The sequence below is a fragment of the Dromiciops gliroides genome, chromosome 3 (genome assembly GCF_019393635.1).
Source record: "Dromiciops gliroides isolate mDroGli1 chromosome 3, mDroGli1.pri, whole genome shotgun sequence".
In the NCBI taxonomy this organism is placed as follows: Eukaryota; Metazoa; Chordata; class Mammalia; order Microbiotheria; family Microbiotheriidae; genus Dromiciops; species Dromiciops gliroides.
In genome coordinates, this window is record NC_057863.1 from 417,368,647 (window position 1) to 417,390,596 (window position 21,950).

At 38.2% G+C, this 21,950-nt stretch overlaps 1 protein-coding gene across 8 annotated transcripts in view; it reads right to left on the reverse strand.

Moving 5' to 3' along the window:
- MYO1B (myosin IB) overlaps nt 1-21,950 on the reverse strand; it is a 228,775-nt gene that overhangs the window by 49,441 nt on the left and 157,384 nt on the right. For 4 of the 8 annotated variants that reach the window (XM_043994426.1, XM_043994423.1, XM_043994428.1 and 1 more), the window contains exons 11-16: nt 21,624-21,742; nt 15,978-16,064; nt 14,766-14,831; nt 5,347-5,352; nt 3,449-3,553; nt 1,290-1,352 (exon numbers count right to left, since the gene is read on the reverse strand). In XM_043994426.1, coding sequence (XP_043850361.1) covers nt 1,290-1,352; nt 3,449-3,553; nt 5,347-5,352; nt 14,766-14,831; nt 15,978-16,064; nt 21,624-21,742 — 446 coding nt within the window. The remainder of the gene's footprint in view (nt 1-1,289; nt 1,353-3,448; nt 3,554-5,346; nt 5,353-14,765; nt 14,832-15,977; nt 16,065-21,623; nt 21,743-21,950) is intronic. The other 4 variants (XM_043994429.1, XM_043994427.1, XM_043994425.1 and 1 more) reach the window with 1 other exon arrangement.

Consider the following 21,950-nt stretch of genomic DNA (forward strand, 5'->3'; position numbering starts at 1 on the left):
ATCCCCTAACTTCCAAAACAACCTATTCAATTTTAAGATAGCTTTTCCGGCAAGGCAACAAAACATTGAAAGAATTCAGACTCTTGGACTCCTGCAGCCCAAGACGGACAAAGAAAACTTATTAAAACATATCATTTTGAGTTGTTTTGTTTTGGCATTCTAGTCTCTTAGGAAACATTACTTTTGCATATAAGCATGTCGATGTTCTTAACATTTTATATCATCACAGTACCTTCAAATTTTGAGAATTTTAGAACTTGTAGGGATGTTATAGATCATATGGTTCAATCCCACCATTTTATAAATAAGGAAATAGACCCCAGAGAGAAGAAGATACCTAGAAAGTACGTCTAAGAATGGTGTGACTGGGTTAAGATAAGAACACAGGTCCCCAGGCTTGGTCCAATCAGTTCCACTATGTTTTGCTAACTTTTTTTATTTATTGTAGAAAATCTGATGGGGTAAACAATGATGTGCATACACTAGTCTGTTTGTACGTACTAATGTGTATCAATGTAGTATGAGTTTTGTGGGGAGAGATGGTATAGAATTTTTGTCTCCAGGGATGGCTTTGAGGTAGCAACAATCCAATGATTCTTGTTTTAGGGGTATATAAAATGATTGAGCAAATGGCCACCAAATACATGGCTGGGCCTACAATGAGTATGTGCTACTGGACTATAGCCTTCTTGAGAAGGTCATTCTGGTTCTCAATTGGCCTTAAGGTACATACTCAGAAGGAGTGAATGAAGGTCTAAGGAGAGCTGAGAAAGTAGAAGTTATCTACCACGATACCACTTTCCACACTCCCCCTGGAACTTCACCATTTCCTGAGCCTAAGCTCTAAAGGGGTCCCAGAACTAACCCATTTCTTAGAGAGATGCCATACAACTACTGTGAAAGTGAAGGGGACCTAATGATGTAGCAAACAGATGGAACTCACTATGGTTTGGACCCACAATCTCAGAAGTCTTGAATTTGGCCCAGGATCTAAACACGCAGGTAAGAGATACTCAAAAGACTTGATTGCTGGACTATAGTGTTTGCCAGAGCACATGATACTCAACAATTCACTTTGTTTTAACTGCCTGTTATGGAACCTCAACAATGTACTAGTACCTATTTGGATTAGATACAGTCCTACTTGACATTTAATTTAAACATATATTCACTAATTCCTAGTTGTCAATTCAAGTCATCAAAACAAAAACTGTATAACCCAACACAATGATATAAAGATCATTATTGTACCAAAAGCATTTTCAGAAAGTTGTATCTCAGGTACTCACATTTTCTATGAGGTCACAAATTACAGCATTATTGAAATAGTCGATGTGAGTCCATTCTATATCCTTTAAAAAAAAAAAAAAGGAAAGAAAGGAATCCTATGTAAAATGCCATGAATAATGCAGATCTTGTTCATCTCAGTGTATTTAAAGTCCCCTCATTATGTTACTTCATTATGTTACCTCATCATGTTATAGAATCATTCCTATAAACATGGTTTTGGGTCCCCAAATGTTTATCTGAGTGAAGTGGTCCACCACTGACATTATCTGACCAAAATGGATACCCTTGAACTGCTTCCAGGCTTGCTTTCCATTCCATTCTCCAATCTGTGTCAATTTCCCATGCACTTCACTGGCAAAGGGCCAAATATTTATACTGAGAATCCTTGGGTCAATAATGCTTTGTGTATACTTACAATGTTTATAAGGAAATAAGTCAAAATTAGAGCCCAAGAATCTGAGATCCTAGGTTTTTTTTTTGTTCTGTATTTTCAAACATGAGAAAAAATAAATGGAGATACAATCTTATGAATATATACTTTAAAAAATCAAAGTCGGTCAAATATTTTAGAATACTCACTAGCATAATACTTAACCACTTCAACTATGAGATAACCCAATGCTAGTCCACAGTTTATATTAGAATTTTTTAAGTTTTTTTTTTTTTTTTTAGTTTTTTTAAAGGTATGGAAAACTATAAGTCTTTTCTATCAGGTCAGTATAGCCAAAACTTCAATGCAACAAGATGTGATCATTTTGAATCCACTTTCCCTTTGTATATTCAAGCTACATATGAATAAACATTCATTTTTCTTCCAAGAAGATAAAATTTAATTCATGCACCCCACTACAGTTCTTTCTATATACTTGTAGAAGTGTTCTAGTCAAACTGTACAAACAACTTTAAGTTACAGATCAAAGCTCCACCATTTTCTTTATGATGAGAAGACAGGAAGAGAACTAGGCCCAGCTTATAAAATGTTTATGCTGCCAAAAGGTGCCAGACACTTAAAACATATTACTAAAGTGTAATGACTTCCCTGTAAAACAAAGACAAAATATTTATAATTTATCCTCAAAGCAAAAAAGTAGATAGTTTGCTTTAGGAGTTCACTGGGGGAAAACTACCACATTAGAAAAATCAACATAGAGGGAGGTCAGGGTCAGGGAAGGGGGTGAAATCCATGTCCACCAGGGATATGAACACCAAAGGCAGCTGAAGTGAACAAATACCCAACTTTTATTAGACCTGAAGAAATAATAATGGAGAAATTTGGGGGGTGATTGTTTTCAACTGATCTTGTGATTTCATTAGTATGGGGAACTTCTAGGGAGGAAATTTCCTCCACCAATACAGACTGGCAACTGCTATATAACTTATCCTCTTATTTGCTTGGGACACTGGGTCACACAGTCAATATATGTTAAAAGGTAGAACTTGAACCCAGGACTTCCTGACTTTGAGAACACTAAGCCACACAATAATGGTATCATTTAATAAGCATAAGGCTCATTATTTATTTGTTTGTCTTTTTTTTCCCCTTTCTTTTCTTTTTTGTTATTACTTATTTATTTGTAAGGGAAGAAAAAGAAATTGAGTCCTGGGGACTTTATTACAATTTCTTCAAACTGAGACGTGTTCATACTTAGAAAATACATGAAGAATGAAAGGTGGAGAGAGAAGACAAGGGAATCAAAATATTCCTCTTTTTCAACTAAGGCTGATAGCACCTGACAGATGTTACCTATTCAAGATCTAAAATGGCTATTTTTAGAAAATAAACTTTTTTTCTTCAGGAAATAAGCCAAGAAAAGCAAGTTCTCAGGATACCTTTCCGATTACTCCATTATTTCAGAGCTCTATGTTTGAGCTCTTCCTGTTGTACTACATAATAAATAAATGAACAATAAATCACTTCATATAGTACTTTCCTCAAAACAACCCTTCAAGGCAGGTGGTAGCGTAAGAATTAGTTTTAAATTGAAATTCACAGTTTAGCTTGGCTAGTAAGGAACAAAGTCAGAATTCAAACCCAGTGGTCCCAAACATAATACAGCTAAACAGACTGTAGCTGATATTAACAGTTTGAAATGACCCGTGTATTTATTAGTATTGGCAAAAGAAACTTAAAAAAAAAAAAAAAAGGTTGGGACATTACTTCTCGGATGTACTCTTCCTGCTCTTCTTTGAGGGTGAGTTCAATGAAGATCTGCTGCAGTTTTTCATTGCAATAGTTAATAATGAACTGCTCGAAGCTGTTGTCCTACAGGAGAAGAAAAAAGCAACAGTGTTTTTATACAAAGCACAACTCAGTGCATTTCCAGCGCCCACACTCTGACAGCTGAGCTGATGAGGAACGAGCTTTTTAGATTCAGCTACAGTGGGGTAATGGACAACAACTTAGGCCCGGCAGGCACAAAGTAAATGTTGGTTGAATAAACTGGGGGGAAAAATGGCACACAAATGAAGCCATTTGTAGGGATGTAGGTATGCTGTTGGTCTTGCACCAGGGTGGAAGAAATATAAACCATGGCATTTCTTTTTTCCCGATCTTAAAGGTTAGAGAGAATAGGATTCCTAATTATGTAACTTAAAGTTCTCACAGGCATTTATACGTCTTCTGGTATGAAGGACAACAAACCAGCAGACAGATGAAGTGAGATCCCTTCAGGCATCTTAAATGGGGCCCAAGTCTTCCCAAGAGAGGCAGATGCTACCACCTGGACTTACGTAGCATCCCTTTGTGATGAGGGATAATTAGAGCAGACTGGATGGTGGTGGAGTGGGAATAAAGAAGGCAGGAAGGTGCTCCTACTCTTGCTAACCCTTATGTATTGTTATCTCCTCCAGCCCAGGTTTGTTGGCATCCATTTATTGACCTGCTCTCATTCTGGGACAGTGGCAGCTCATCACAGAACTTCTGTTCAGTTTCTTGATGACAGAAGCTCTGGTTTCCTCATTCTAAGAAGGGATGAAGGAAGAAGCCTTATAAGACAGAAGCAGTAGCTGGGGAAGGAAATGGGGTGTGGATGCTGGAAGAAATCAGAATCTGGTGCCGGACCTAGTTTTTCTTCAGGAAGCCAGTCCGGGATTTCTAGTCACCGATGATGAGCTGGTGACAGGAAATATTCAGCTCTAACCCACAAATGATATGAATATGACATTATAGTGTGATCCCATTTGGACTTTGTTAAGGAAAAAGCAATAGAGAAAAGGTAGAAAAATCCTAAATACTCCTGAATACTAACTGAAATACTCGACTAAAAAGTTGAAAGTAGTTCTTAATGTTTTAAATGGATGCAATCACAGGTTTGTAGGATCAAAGAATTTAGAACAAGAAGGAACCCTGGAGACTGATACTAAACCCCTAAATTTAAATATAAGGAGACTGAGGCTTAGGGACAAAGCCAATACTGGACCTAGGTCTTCTGGCAGCAAATTCAGTAGTCTCTGCTACTCCACCATACATATTTTAAGGTGCATTCTTCCTAACATTAATTTTTACACAAAGTTTTAAAAGTGCTTTTAATTCCTAGATATTTAAAAGTTTTACTCTGGAACTATTTAATTATAGACATTTGGCTAATTTAGAAAATGTATTCATCAGATCTTATACAATGAACCACAAAGTCCTTGAGGTTATTCAGGAAGTCGTGTCCATGACGCTATTTACAATACTCTCATTATGTTGACAAGCTTTGAGGTGGGAGAGGCAATGAGTTTTCTTAGACAAGAGAATATAATCTTTTCTGGTTGCTAAGCTACAAAACAAGGAATATGAAATACGCACACGCAGATTAGAAACAAGGACCAAAGCTGCACAAATTACCCACAACAATTAAATAATTAAGATAAAGGCAAATTATATTTGCCCTTCAGACTCAAATATATATATTTTATATATATGTATATACACACAAACATATTCCTATTGGGATTCAACATGCCCTAATGGCTACGTGCTTAACTAAGGTTTATTTGCTGCAAAATTCACACAGCTGAAGAGATTAACATGTAGCATGCAACAAAGCGGCACCGCAAACATGTCATACTTACTGCATTCTGATGCAAAAAAAGACAAATTATATAAGATGCTGTCAGTTCTTAAGAATAAGGAACTTAAGAAACAAAATAGTTATTGTTAAGTTATTCAAGGTGGCAAATACACACATCTCAAACTTACTCTGTTTTGCACAGAACACGTGGTTATGTGTCATAGACCAACCAACCATTTAAGACTGAGTCCTACTTTCCACTTGGTGCTATTCACTAAGGTCCTATTGTGACAGGCCTTTTCAATTTTTTTTAAGGGTTTGACTGAAACAGTGTTGAGTGACTGTCTTGATGCCCCGAAGCCTAAGTCAGTACAGAAGGGTTAATATTCTTCTATTCTTAGATAAATGAAGTCTGTGTGACACAGGCCCAACAACACATCCCACATCCACCTGCAATAACAACCTGAGGAAGAGGTGAACAGACACCGCCAAGAAGGTGAGATGCAATGAGATCCAGGGGCAAAGGGTTTCTTCTCCACTTCAGAACAAATAAAAACTAAACAAAAGGAGATTTTTTTTCCTCCAGGATAGCTTCTATGAAGAGAAATTATAACCAATAACATTCTTTGGACTTAAAACACTGAGCATCTCAATGTGGATACTCAGGAGTGTGTATCTCTGTGTGTTTCTTTCTCACATACATGCACACACAAACACATCACTACAAATATATGATAGAAGATTTACTTACCCAACACACAAACGATTTTGATCTGAAAAATTCTGGCTAATTTGTATTCTAAAAAATTATGTTTTTCAATGTAAAGTAAGTAGGACTGTGCTACAAAAGGTAACACTGTGTCTTCAGTTCCATCTAGAACAAGACTATTTCCTCTCATTTGTACAACATTAAATGATGTCAGGTTTACATTGGGTCTCTTTCCTTTTTAAGATGCTACTGTCTCGGGGCAGCTAGGCAGTGCAGTGGATAAAACACCAGCTCTGGATTCAGGAAGACCTAAGTTCAAATCTGGCCTCAGACCCTTGACACTTAATAGCTGTGTGACCCTGGGCAAATTACTTAACCCTCATTGCCCTGGGGAAAAAAAAAACAAAAACCCCAGATGCCACTGTCTGTCTAGAGTCTTAGAAAAGCTATCAGTTCCAGTCGACTGGTCTAAATCAACTTGATAAATAATAAAAGCCCCAAACATGAAGGAACAAAATTATTCATAAGCAGGTTACTTCTTTCCAGCCTCTCTATCTCATGGCCCAAAGCCTCCTAGGGGAGACTAGGGGGACAGCTGGTTCCATTTATTTCTTCCTTATTCTTCCCCCACCCTGCCATTTCCACTTCAGTTGTATACCTGGAACTGTTAGTCACTTCTGGATTTATCCCTCAAGGCTGAACAGAAAAAGGAAATTAAGTCTTTAGGAAAGGCTGAGCCACACTCTACTCATCTAGCACATATCACATGAGATCTAGACTCTCTTATATTATGCACTAGAGCCCAGTTAGATAGCTCTAGCCTTGGGATACATGTGATGAGAGTGAGAGGTTCTTCTGGTACTTGAGTAATTAAACTCCCTTAAATAAAACCCAAGACAAACTACCCTTATTTACTTTTGCATTGTAAATGGTTTCATAGCAAGGTTCCAGTTTACTTAAGCACTACAGCCTCATAGAGGGCTAATGGCCAGACACTCCTAACTCCACCACAAGGCTTAAAATTTTCTTCTTCTGATGGCTGTTGCCTGGGATGCCTTTCCCTTTCCTTCTTAGTCCTCAGCACTATCACCAGTGCTCTGGTTTCAGCTCTGCTTTCCACAGTATCCCCCAACTCAGTCCTCAGACCTCTCTCCTCCATCACACCAAGCCAAACTCTGACCCAGTTTCTGTGATATTCCTAATAGGACAGAAAGGGGATTTTTTTTTTTAGTGAGGCAATTGGGGTTAAGTGACTTGCCCAGGGTCACACAGCTAGTAAGTGTTAAATGTCTGAGGCCGGATTTGAACCCAGGTACTCCTGACTCCAGGGCCAGTGCTCTATCCACTGCACCACCTAGCAGCCCCTAGAAAGGGGATTTTTATTTCAGTCTTTTTGTGCAAAGTCCCACTATCTAGCACCTACATGTCTAACTTTTTTAGGGGCTAAGTAACCACTAACAGCGGCTCCCTATTGCCTTGCTAATGAAATATGAACTCCTAGTCCTGATATTCAAGGCTGGGTAAAATCTGAGCTCAACTCACCTTTCCTGTGCTATTTCCTATTATTCCTCCTCTTATAGTTCTCAAAATCCCAATCAAAATTGACTTTATATTCTATCCCTAATTTTAAGGATATCACAGAGTACTGGGGAATATATGATGGAAGGTATTTTTGATGTTCTGGGTTTATTTTTTAGGGTGGGGTGAGCAGCAGGTTAGGGAGGAAAGAATATCTCCTGGAATTAGTTATATATGTTATAAGGCAGAGAGTGTTCTGTAGAAAATATACAGCAATCTGCTCAAAGCTTCTTTTGGCATGTCAGCCAGAAAGAACCATTTTGTGGCAGAGTTGGCTGTGGCAAAAAGTGAATGGCGTGAGTAACAGCAGGAAGTGCCTAGCGGCTGAAACTAAACAGCCACAATTCTTTTTCAACTCAATTCACTTCTGAATAAATGGAAGAGACAAGAAACGAAAGGCATGTTGGGTCAGCCTTTAATTTTTTAAAATGCTTTTTCAGTGGAAGAGACATGCTTATCACCATCATTACAATTTAATGTCAAAAGCTGTAAGTGGATATAAATTGAGAGGCTGAACTAAAATTTACCAGGCTATGCTAGCTTGAGAAAATCTGGAGCTGCAGTAATGATAGCTGACAAAGTTCAATTCAAACCAGTTAGAGAGAAAACTAAAACCTATAACGCCTAAAAATGCCTTTGATAACAAAAGCATATCAGTTTTGAATATGTGTTTCAAGTAGCAATTAAATTTATAATGGAAAAGTTAGCACGCTTAGAAGAAGAGACAGAAAATTAGCAACAGTAGAATTCTCAAAAAAAAACCCCCCACTAACGGAATGCAATCACCATCAATAATTGATCAAAAATAAATTATGGACCAGATGAACATGACAAAGACTGAATTTGAAAGACATGGAGGTAACAATGAAAAAAGGGGTGACATTTTTATATATCACAAAAACCTGGGAAAATTGCTAGAGAAATGGAAATAACAACAAAATGTATTAAATATCTGAGTGTTAGTCTACCAAGACAAAACAGGCATAGAAGCAATTGTTGGCAGAAACAGTGGGAAATAAATATGGCTAATCCAAGCCAATATATTAAAACCATCAATAATTCCAAAGCTTTTATAATCTTACAAAGCACCAATGGACACTCAGAATTAAGTAGAAAAATAAAATCTGCACAGAAGAACAAATGGGAAGAGCCTCCCCTGCATACTTTCATACAAACATTCTTTACAGTTGAAAAAGCTGAAACTAAGTGACTTGCCCAAGGTTATAGAGCTAATAAACCTCTGAGGGTGGATTTGAACTGAGGTCTTCCTGACTCCAGGCCCAGTATTCTAGTGGACCACATTAGTTGTTTTTAAGGACAAGGGAGTGTGTGGGGGTGTGAGAGAAGAGAGGAGAGAGAGAGAGAGATTAGAGTGTGTGTGAAGGGGCAGCTAGGTGGCGCAGTGGATAAAGCACCAGCTTTGGATTCAGGAGGACCTGAGTTCAAATCCAGTATCAGACACTTGACACTTACTAGCTGTGTGACCCTGGGCAAGTCACTTAACCCTCATTGCCCTAAAAAAAAAAAAGCATACTAGAGAGCCTCTTAAATGACAGGCTGCAGTCTATAGTCTATTTTATCCTTAAACACAACATATTTGGAATGCTTAGGATCAAATGAGACAATATTTGTAAAGCATTTAGCATAGAGTAAGGCACATAGTAGATGCTTATAATAAATGCTTATTCCTGATTTGCAATTACTTCACTCAATTTTGTAAGTTTCCTAGTTCTTCACTGTGTAAAATCCCAGGGTACTAGTAGGGGCTAGTGACAAACATGGAACAGATGAAAAAAGTCTCCACTTTTATTTCAAAAAAAGATGAAAGAAACAAGCCAAATCTGTCCTGAGACTTCCTGAAAGGAAAACAGGCCACCCCCCCCCAACCCCCATCTCCCATCACTGAGCACCAGGATAGCTGAAGGATTAATCTGAGGAGGCATACAAAGGGCAAAGCACAGAACAATCAACTATAAAAACTAACATTTTTATTTTTCTCAAAGAACAAAAGGAAAAGGCAAATAAAAGAATCAGTTCAGAGAAGGAGAATTAACTTTTTATCAACCTTATGGGTCATTCAAGTGCTTTATGTAAACAATATGGCTTTTAGCCCTCATCTAATAGTTCTGATTCAGAAGAATCAAATTTGGTTCTTTAAATTATGTGTGTGTACACACTTATATAGGTACATACATATGTACATATATATATATATATATACACACACACACACACACACACACACACACACACACACACACACACACACACACACACACACACACAGAGTCTGTGGACATTGTGAAAGGCAATGTCTTCTGGCCTAAAATGGAAGGAATTCACACTCACAGAGGATGGATTAGTGTGGAGGGGAGGTCTTCCCAGAGAAGTATGAGCAAAACCTTTAGAAATGCAGTGTAAGTAAACTAAGAGTTTGTCATTGTAAAGAATCCCATATACACGCCCTTTGAGTGTTCTGTTCCCCTTAAGTGCACATACCTCAGCAGTGCTTTCTGGGCTGGGATTCTGCCTGAGGTAGTTTTGCCTTAATAAAAGGAGAGTCATGTGCCAGGCTTACCCCAGGCCCATTTACTAACAGTCAACAACACTTAAGAGGCCTGAGAAAAGGGTGACATCATCAGGTCTGAGATGACAGTTTAAGGTCCTGAAAATGAGGGCCCCTTGTGGAAAAAAAAATCTAATCAGAAGACTGGTTCCCAGGATCACATGGTTAGAGTAAGAAGATACCTTAGATACCAACTAGTCCAAGCCTTCCCCACTCCCATTATACAGATGCGAAAGTGAGGCCCGTAGAGGGTTCAGTCACTTCCCCAAGGTCAGCTGGGTAGTCGTCATATAGGACCAGTAGCTAAACCCAGGCCCTCATACTCCAAATGCAATGTTTCTTTGACTACAGTAGGGTTTTCAGGTCAGAAATATCCCTGAATCAAAGAAGGTGATGTCATCAGGTAACTGGATGAGAATATTCCTGAAGCATATCTAATTTCTGCTGCTTCAATCAGACACACACATAACCTTAGATAAGAAAGGTTATTTGGGCTCCTGAGTGGACCATCCACTTGGTACAGGCAACAGAACCCCATCCTGAGTTATTTAGACAAGTTTACCTGATCATTCCAGATGGTAAAAACCTTTCCCCCAGGACCTCACATAACATTTCTCTAATGGACTTATCATGGAATAGTTATCTATGAGGATACCCCTTCCCAAACAACAATCTTAAAAACAGGGATTGTGGTTTTATCTAAACTATGTATCTTCCCAAAGGTTATCACAGTGCTTGGCAAACAGTAGGTATTTAATAAATGCCTATGTACTGATGTTCTGTCAGTTACACAATAATATAGTGCCCAAAGAAGGAAAGTTGAGAGTCACCCAAAGCACAATGGCGAAGCATATGGTATTATTACATTGCAATACACCATAAACAAAAATTACAGGAGTGATGTTAAGGATATCATCAAAGAGATATAAAACCAGAAAAAGGGTTAGGGTGGGAGTGGGAAGAATTCACACAGCAAAAGGGATGATAAAAAAAAAGCTAGCATTTATATGGCGCTATACAAGTATCACTAGGATGGAGGTGCTATAATTATCATCCTCATTTTACAAATGAAGAAATTGAGACAGAGCTTAAGAAATTTGCCCAGTAGTCACACAGTTAGTTTCTAAGTGTCTGAGGTGGGATTTGAACTCAAGTGTTCCTGACTCCAATTCTATGCCACCTGGATGATGGCCGCCTATCTGTTTCACAGTGTCAAAAGAACATGGACAAGCATATGGATAACAGTGGGAATGCCTACATCATAAGATCAACAAATCACTAGGATACTGTAAGATATATTTGTCTCCTATCACAAAAGAATACACTGGCCTCTAGATGCATAAAGCAGTCTCTTCTAAGTTTAAGCGGTTAAGCCTATTAAAAGCAGAGCTTAAAGTTTTCTTGTTCCATCATCCTCCTATCATAACAGAATTTGAAGCACTAATTCTGTCATGAAACTGAGCCCCAGACCACAGTTCTGGAACAAATGAAATCTCTCCTTGGCAAAAGAGGTATCTTTCCTTTTTCCAATCCGAAATAGCAAAATGAGCACTGTCTTTTTCCTTGCCCTTGGTTCTTCTCCAAAGGTAGTTCCCCCCCAACCACGTAAATCACAAGGTAAAGTTCAAGTGGAAAACAAATGAAACTATCATATTTTCAGTTAAAAGAGTTCTGAACCTCACATCAATCACTCAAAAACATTCATTCAGTGCCTACTCTGAGCCAGGCACAGTCAAGAAGCTGAGAACACAGCTATGGTTAGGTTAAAAACCCCTGTATTTCTCCCTACTTTAGGTCTGTTTTACTATATGAAGACACGATGTCAGTTAAACCAAAACTTAAGTGAAAGACCATAATCCGCCCATTATGAAGCTGTATGCTACGGTGTTCCAAGAAAATTCCCCCCAACTAAGTCCTATTAAATTTGGGCTAGTTAGAATATAGGTCACAGAATCCAGAGTTGGAAGGGACTGGAGGAATCATCTAAGAGATACTCTGCTGATACAGCAAAGAAAATCTCTTCAGTTTCCTTGTTTTTCAAAACATCACGAAGCATGTCCTTTAACTTTCTTCAATGAGAGCTCTGCTCACCATCTGCCCTGTTATCAAAAATGCCAAAATTCAGAAAAGCTGTATGCCAGGCAGAGAAATTCTGTCTCTGCCAACTATGAAACGTAATGCCTCTTCCCATTTAGTGGGAGTGAGGCAAAGTCTTGCTAGAAAGGGGCCAAATTCTGTACAAGGCTTTTCTAGGGAGATTGATGCAGACATCTCAACCCTGCATCTGTATTTCCTTACTCATAGAATGTGAATGAAGATAACTGTTTCTTGAAATGGATTTCTTATGCTGCCCTTTGCAAAGAGAACATCTGCTAATGGATCACAGATCTCTAACCTATGGAGGGATTGTTCTGAAGTGCTTTATCTTCCATATGCTGGTAAATATTTAACAACTGGTTCATCAGAAAAAAAAAATGTATGCACAACACACTTTTAAGTTTAACCTGCACAATGAACACTTTCTTAGGTCTAGACAATCAACAAAACAATAAATCAAACCCTGATTTGTATCATCTGCTGATTTATGAGACGTAAATGCTCACATTGAAAATTTAGAAATTGGCTGCTCATATGAGCTGGCTCTAAAATATCCCTGGTGTTCTTGCACCCTTACAGGATTAAGAATTTCAGAGCTGGGGGCAGCTAGATGGCGCAGTGGATAAAGCACTGGCCCTGGATTCAGGAGAACCTGAGTTCAAATCCGACCTCAAACACTTAACACTTACTAGCTGTGTGACCCTGGGCAAGTCACTTAACCCTCAATGCCCCACCCCCCCAAAATTTCAGAGCTAGAAGAGACCATTTAGATTAGAGATCATTTAGTCCAACTTGCTCATTTTACAAATGAGGAGAGGGATGCCTGGACAAACTGACCGACCCAGGACATGAGATTGCAAGCAATAGAAGAGTGATCTGTGGTAGCTGGTCCCAAGCCAGGATCACAATACACAACATCACCAGTGGGCACGTCCTTCCTGTGGAATGATCTAGGATTATGGTGGAACAGCTGCATTTTCCAAATTTACTTAATGGCATGGATAGTGAGGGGAGAGAAGTGAAGGATTAATATTTCAATTCCTGATAAGTAAGGGGGTGATGGTGGGGGGGGGGGGGAGAGAGAGACAGAGACAGAGACAGAGACAGAGGGAGAGACAGAGAGAGTGGTAGGTAGGTAGGTAGGTAGGTAGGTAGGTAGGTAGGTAGGTAGGTAGTAGCCTGATGTGGGGGTTGCAATTAGCCATCTCATGCTAGACATTTTAAGAGGCGGACTCCTGAAATGGACCAAGTCCATTTCATTCAATTAATCCCTTCAGACAAGTATTAGGCTAAAGTGACCTGACCTTTCCAGACATTCCAAACTGTTCTACGATTCTATGAATCAATACATATTGAATGTCTACTCTTTGAAAGGCCTTTTGCTGGATCCTGTGCAGGGCTTACAAGTGTTAAGAACTGGCAAATCCATGGAGGAAAAAAAAGTTATTTTCAAGTTAAAAGAGAATTTAAGGGCCACACAAAGACTCCAATCTACCTCATTTCTTTTTAAACAAGGAACATGAGTTCTTAGACTTTAATAAGCTATCTTATATCTGCATATAAAGTACTACCATTTAGTCACATAACACAGAATTATTTTTTACCAAATACTCTATAAGAAATGCATTCTCGGTGGCAGCTAGGTGGTGCAATGGATTGAAAGCATTGAACCCTGGATTGCCCCGCAAAAGAACCAAAACAATAACAAAAAAACAGAAGAAATGCATTCTCAATGTTGAATCATATATGAGCAAGCAGGAGGTACTGCTTGTACATTGTCATATTTTCTACATATGTTGGTCTATTCAACAGTGATGAATATTAATACACACAGAAATTATTTCAGCCTTCGCAGAATAATTCAGATCACAGAATCACATCTATGGCATCAAATAGAACTAAGGAGGGATCTTAGAGAAGACATAACCGATTTTTTATAGATGAAGCAATGGAGGATCAGAAACACTACGGGACCTTTCCAAGGGCACATAACTTTTTGGGGGGGGATGGGGGAGGGGGCAGGGCAATGAGGATTAAGTGACTTGCCCAGGGTCATACAGCTAGTAAGTGTCAAGTGTCTAAGGCTGGATTTGAACTCAGGTCCTCCTGAATCCAGGGCTGGTGCTTTATCTACTGCGCCACCTAGCTGCCCCTCACATAACTTTTTAATGACAGGAGCTGGAATAAAATTTAGGTGTACCTTTCAAGCTCTTTCCACAGTACTATACTACCTTCTTCTCCCATAAATTATGGAAATGAACACACAAATTAGCATGCTATAAATATCTAGGTAGTCTGGAGGTGTATGATCACAGTCCAAAGTTTGAATCTGTGTTTTTAAAATTTACTTGCTATTCTAAGAATAAATTGTTTAAAAACAGCATTGCATTCAACACAGTGGTGGCTCAACTATAGAAAAATCCTACACTAAATCTGCATGATGTTCATGATATATTCAGACCTGGGGCTAATGGATACTAAGGGGTACTGTAACTTTACCACCAAATCATTTAATTCTCAGCCAACTTACCTCAAAAATCTCGAAGCCATAAATGTCCAAAACTCCCATAACCTTCTTTCTCACTTTTGTTTGTGCCTTAAGTAAGAAACAAGAGTTGTAATTTCAGCATGAAATAAATCATTACCATAAAATTAGCAAAGCAAAACGAGGATTAGTGACCAATCACGTGAATTCATTACACCATGGTTTTCTTTACAAAGCATCTAATATTAAAGGAGGGCATGAGCTTAATTTGTTAAGTATATGAAAAAGATCATAAATCAGCAATGATTCTTCGAGAAATCTTACTAGTAAGTAAGTCAGTCCATGTGACATCAAAGTCCTTAATTTAATAAAACAGATTTATAGCATTTTAGAATTAGAAGGGTCCCCTTAGGTTTCTGGCTTCAAACAAGAGACATACAACATATCTGCACATTCAATGAAAGGTTTTAAAACTGTGCACCTCATGTCACTATACATCTGAGCTTGAAGCCTTCACTGCAATTTAATACTTATGAGACAAATTCCTCCTATGTGTCATGGAGAGTAGACCTTTCTGTAGTTATCATGTTACACTACATTATGTTATGTTGCATTATGTCATGTTGTATTCTGTTGTTATATTACAACGTCATATCATATTCTGCACTGTACAATAATAAAATATGCAACTCGTACCACCTCTCTCTACCTGCTGTGTTTGAGGCAGTTAGTTGCTTCTTTTGATTTTTCCTACTCTTGGCTCTGAATAAAACTTCCTCTCCTCCTTATTTTAGTGACAAAAGTACAAATAAGCTAAATGATTTGAAAAGGGTTTACATAGCTGGTTAGCAGCAGGAAGAGCCAGAATCCAAATTTTCTAAAACCCATTCAGTCTATCACTTCTTTTACTAATTGCTTATTTCTACTGAGATATTTTAAAATAATGGTTAAAAACAACTTTTAAAAAAATGTCTTGATATTGAAACAGAAAAATAAAAAAGCAAAGGAGGATAGGACTATTTCAGATATTTACTGAAACTGTGATTGGTCCAGCAAGTATTTAATAAATGCTTTTGTTCATAAGCCAATCAAATTTCCTTTAAGCCAATCTCTACAAAATTATTTTTTAAATGCCACTGATCACTTAAGAAAATATTAGGTTTCATTTCAATTATAATTAGTAATATTTAATCCACTGGTGCCTTTAAGTTTCCACTGTTATATCAACAGATTGTTCTGTCCAAATACAGTTATTACCTTGATGCTTTCATTGATTCGATTCACCAACCAGGAGAACAGCCTGCTGTAAAGGTTCTTAGCCAGGGCATCACGGGCATAATAAGCCTATTAAAAATACACAGACACAATGACTGTAATCACTACTTTTACAGGCATTATGAGAAAACAGGTTTAACTATTTAAAACTAGGCAGAAAGAATCTGGCCCCTTTAAAAAGATTTTTATTTCCTTCCAGAGATGCATGGAGAGATCCTTAGTGAGGGAATTAGGAATAATAGCTCAAGCAAACACAGTAATAATAATATCTTTTAAAAAATGTTTTGATATTAAAACAGAAAAATAAAAAAGTAAAGGAGTATTTCAGCTATTTCCTGAAATTGTGATTGGTCCATAGCAAGTGTTTAATAAATGCTTTTATTCACATGCCAATCAAATCTCCTTTAAACCAATCTCTACAAAATTATTTTAAAGGCCTCATCTTTAGAGCACACAAATACACATATACACACAGAGATTAAAATCCACTGCTTTAGAACAAAATAGAAAGGTTCCAGCCTTCTTCAATTGTGTACTCCTAGTGCCTACTACAGTGACTAGAATACACTTAATAAATGCTTTTTGAATGAATGAACTGTTTAGTAGCAGCTACAACAAGAAAAGGTAGACTGCCTGGGCCTGACCTTAACCTAGATCACTCCTCTAGGTCCTAAATCCTTTTAAATGTTGAAATAATAAAAATGGCTAACAATTAAATGTTACTATATAATACACTATTACATATTAATGCACTATTTAAAAAAGAAGCATAAAAAGTCTAGATTATATAAATGAGAGACAAAGTTAGTTTTTTTCAAAAGATCAGACTCTATCCATAGAGAAAAAAAATCAAAAGGAAATAGAAAGGGAGAGATAAAAATTGGTTAACTGCAGTGGAGAAAGAAAGAATGAATAAAAAATAAGTAAAACACAGACATACACTCATTAGAAATGTTTTGTTTTGTTTTTTGGGCAGGGGAATAGGGGTTAAGTAACTTGCCCAGGGTCACAGGGCTAGTAAGTGTCAAGTATCTGACGCCGGATTTGAATTCAGGTCCCTCCTGAATCCAGGGCCGGTGCTTTATCCACTGTGCCACCTAGCTGCCCCACTAGAAATGTTTTTTTTTTTTTTTTGGCTGGGCAATGGGGGTTAAGTGACTTGCCCAGGGTCACACAGCTAGTAAGTCAAGTGTCTGAGGCCGCATTTTAACTCAGGTACTCCTGAATCCAAGGCCGGTTCTTTATCCACTGCGCCACCTAGCCGCCCCTAGAAATGTTTTAAAAGAAATTCAAATTATATTTTTCTTTCCCAAACTTTTTTAGGAACCAATTCTGTGACCAGAGATTCCCATAACACCATTTCCTCCCTCTACCTGAAGACTATCTCCTTTTTTTTTTTTAAAGTGAGGCAATTGGGGTTAAGTGACTTGCCCAGGGTCACACAGCTAGTGTTAAGTGTCTGAGGCCAAATTTGAACCCAGGTACTCCTGACTCCAGGGCTGGTGGTCTATCCACTGCGCCACCTAGCTGCCCCTGAAGACTATCTCCTAAATTCACAAGATTCTTGGCTTTGTTTCTTTGTTAAAATAAGCCTTACTACTGTTTGTAGTTTTTGTGCTATGGTTAAGAAGGTAGGTAATGCAATGGTAAGCATGGTGGACGTGGAATCTGGAAAACCTGAGTTCAAATTCTGCCTCAGACAATGACTAGCTGTGTGATCCCAGGCAAATCACAGCCTTAATTTCTATAACGCCCATATCACAGGGTTGTTGTGAAACTCAAATGAGACAACAGGTATAACACTTTGCAAATCTTATGGCATTATAAGTACTATTATTGTTGTTGCTATTATTAGTAAGTTTCAAAGGCCACTCATAGAGAAAAGGAAAATCAGGCCTATTTTATAGGTGTTCACTTTCCTTATTCTCAATAATTTAAAGTTTTAGAAGTCCCCTAAAATACATAAGCATTTTGGCTTTCTCCAAAAAGGTTAGAACAATTCTGTTATCTGTCACGTGGGTGACCTAACTATGGCAAATTGATATTCTAATGGGGGAAACAGGAAGTACTCATTATACTATAGGTGTCAATACTTCCTGGTTGACACTCCAGACCTCAGCAGATAAGAGGACTTTCCCTTACTCAGACTAGGTGGCTTCCTCCTTTGCCTCCATCTGACACTCTCCCTGCCATACCCTCCATCCCAAGTCCATAACCTCTCTGCCAGTCAGGAGCTGCAAATATACTTTGTTTAACATGACAACGGACAGTAAAGTCCTCCTCCCTAATACTGGTTTAAGGAAAGCCATGACTTCCCCATGGGAAGCATATAACAGAAACAGAAATAGGAGACCCAAATAAGTTGGAAACTTTCTGACAGATACCTCCCCTCCCAAACACTGGCCCAATGTTCTTTCCCCCAGCTTTCACTTCCTTAAAATAGCTTTACCCTTTACTTCTATTTATGTAGTTCCTTCCATTCCTCTTATACACGGTGGGCCACAAGTCACAAAGGGGGTTTCGAAATTAAATAATTCCTTTATTTTTTGTCTTTAATTTACAATCCCATAGCGTCATATACAGTATATATAGGACATGAATTTACATTACCTGTGAAAAATCTAATCTCATAAATGGCATCAAAGAAAAATAATTTTCAAAAAGTTATTAAAACATCATGACTTCTGACCCATCCTCTATATTAAAATGTCCTTGATGTGTAGATCACCTTCGGTCTCAGTTTCTACTACCCGCCGCCACCTTAACGTGACTGACCTTTCCCAGACCCAGTTCCGATTCTGACAACTCTCTCCCTTTCCATATGGCCTTGATTGAATAATGATGCCTTATACTTGAATCAGCCTTGGTGCTTTTAAAAGCACTTTTGCACCTACTCTCACAGCAGATCCTCACAACAACAGTGAAAGCTAAGCGAGGCAGATATTAGGCTCATTTTCCAAGTGGAGGGATTTCTGATATCATTCAGGGAAAGCAATTAGCATGGCATAGGCACACATGAAGGCCAGTGAGATGACTGACTTGAGTAGAGTAAAGGGTCCTCATTGGGAAATTATCTTAGAGAGCCTCAAGGTTTCAGCCTTGATTTGGTCAGAGGAAGCTGGACTATTGCTCAATATCATACAATGTTTGAAATGCTAATTACGTATGAGTCACCATATCAAAGAAAAGATCTGAATTCTTCAGGGAGTGAAAGCCATGGGGCATTAAAAATGATACCAGTTTGGAAGAATTTAAGGTATGAGGAAAAGTTAATAAATCCTCATTTGGCTGGGGGGGGGGGGGAAGAGTGGTAAAAAAACAAAACAAAAAAACCCCCTCCATTTGACATGAAAGGACTGGCAGAAATATGTATGTATATTTTTTAAACACATTTACACATTTTAAAAAACTTATCACTATATTTGATTTTTTTTCCCCCCAAACAAAGAGATGTCATAGGAAAAAAAATCTATATTTTGGGAAGAAGGTTGGTCTGGTTGAATATTGACCCACCTTCCAACTCTAAGCCTATGATTCTATGAACTATTTCATACCAAAAATAAGAGGAGAAAATGTGGGGACTTTTTTTCAGCAGTGATGCATGCAATTTTTTTTTTAAAAGCTCATAAGTTAGTTTGAGAGACACACAGGACTTGGTTAAGGAGGAAATGGTTAAGGGCACAAAGGAAAAGCAACAAACAAAGGAAAATGGCATTCTCACTGAGGCCTTTCCTCAAATAATTCACATTATTCATAATTGGCTAGAAGGCTCAAAAGCCAGGGTTCAAAATTCAAAACATTTCAGAAAGAATTAATGACAAGGGGCAGCTAGGGGGCACAGTGGATAGAGCACTGGCCCTGGAGTCAGGAGGACCTGAGTTCAAATTCGACCTAAGACACTTGACACTTACTGGTTGTGTGACCCTGGGCAAGTCACTTAACCCCAACTGCCCCCCCACCCCCACCCCACACAAAGAATTAATGACTAAAGAAGCCTGGTAAAGTAGGAAGAGTGATGCATTTGGGGATACCTAGGTGCTGCAGTGGATAGAGCAACAGGCTTGGAGCCAGAAGGATATGAAATCAAATAGTTAATAGTTGTGTGACTCTGGGCAAGTCATTTAACACCACTGACTCCAAAATTAATTTTTAAAAATCTGGATTTGAATATAAAACATACCACTTTCTATACCTGTGGATCTTGGGAAAGTGACAACCTTTCTGGGCTTCAATTTTTTTTATCTATAAAATGAGGGTTGGACTACATGACCCTTCAAGCTCTAACTTCATGATCCTCTTTTTAAAAAGTGACTACAGGGCCAGCTGGGTGGCACAGTGGATGGAGCACCAGCCCTGGAGTCAGGCGTACCTGAGTTCAAATCCGGCCTCAGACACTTAACACTTACTAGCTGTGTGACCCTGGGCAAGTCACTTAACCCCAATTGCCTCACTAAAAAAAAAAAAAAAAAGTGACTACAAGCTGTATTCACCCAGTAAGAAACACAATGCGAAGTACAATTTTTTAAAAAAACCTCTTCTAAAATGAGAAATAGCCAATCTTTTTTTTAATGGAAAATATATTGCTAGCATTTCTCAGGTGTTAGACAAAATTCTTCTCTAACTTATACAAAGTACAAAACCTCCGTATTTTTTTTTACCCAAAAAGGAGTATTCATCTTTGTAAAGAATGTAGAATCATATGAAGCTTGTGATTTGAATCTACCATTATTCCAGATATATAATAGGAAGGCATGCAGAGGACTCTGAAGCTGAACCATACCCTGCATTCCACTACTCTGAAGGAGATGGGACTAAACTAAAACATATACAAGAACTAAGTAAATACAGTAATGAAGAGATATGAAACCCCAGGTCTAGCTCTTACTCTTCTGACTGGTGAGAAACTGGGTAACAGACCTAAGCTGTATCTTAGTTTCTTTCATTTTTAAGAGGACAATAAGAACACCTACACTCCCTATCTTGAACACAGAGAGGATCAAAATTATATCATGCATGTGAATTCACTTTGAAATTCAAAAAGTATTCTGGGGACAGCTAGGTGGCGCAGTGGATAGAGCACCGGCCCTGGAGTCAGGAGGACCTGAATTCAAATCTGGCCTCAGACACTTAACACTTACTAGCTGTGTGACCCTGGGCAAGTCACTTAACCCCAATTGCCTCACTAAAAAAAAAAAAAAGTATTCTGCAAGTATAGAATATCCTTATCATTATTATTACTACCATTGTTAGAAAGAAAAAAAATCACTTAAATATCCAGTTAATGCCAATCTCACTGCGAGAAAGGACTCAGTATTTTAACACATAAAGGAAACATTCACTTTAATATCCTTGTAAGAGAAAATGAAGGACATGCTTACAGTTTTTGTTCTGATTAAGCCAGAAAAAAAAAAAGAAACACAAAATTGATTTAAGTAAGATCTTTGTTTAAACAAACACCTAAATAAAAGTGACTCCATATGTAACAATTATGGAGACTACTAGATTGGATTGTCCATGCTGCCGGGGACCCGAGTCCACCACATTCATGAAAATTGAAGTAAAAAGGGCAGTGCCTCTATTATCCTCACTTAGACAACAAAGGGATCCAGTTAGGGTTTGGGGTTTTACCTGAGCCACATTTAGTGTTGTCGAAACTTTTTCCTGTTTGGCTTCAACCGTTCGGAAGCTGAATGCCCTTTCTAGGACCGACTGATCGATGCCCGTCAACTCACAGATTTCCTTCAGCTCTGTGGAGAAAAAAAAAAAGAGAAACAAAACTAAACAAACAAAAACCCAGAATGTGACTCTATGATGCAAAACACACTCTAAAAATTTATCATAAGAATTTTAACTGCTTTCTCTATTAGCTTCCACTACCAATTCATTCCAAGTGACTTTTCCCCAAGCATTCATATGCTCAGAATTTACTTAGGATTACAATTAGGTGGAGCTTAA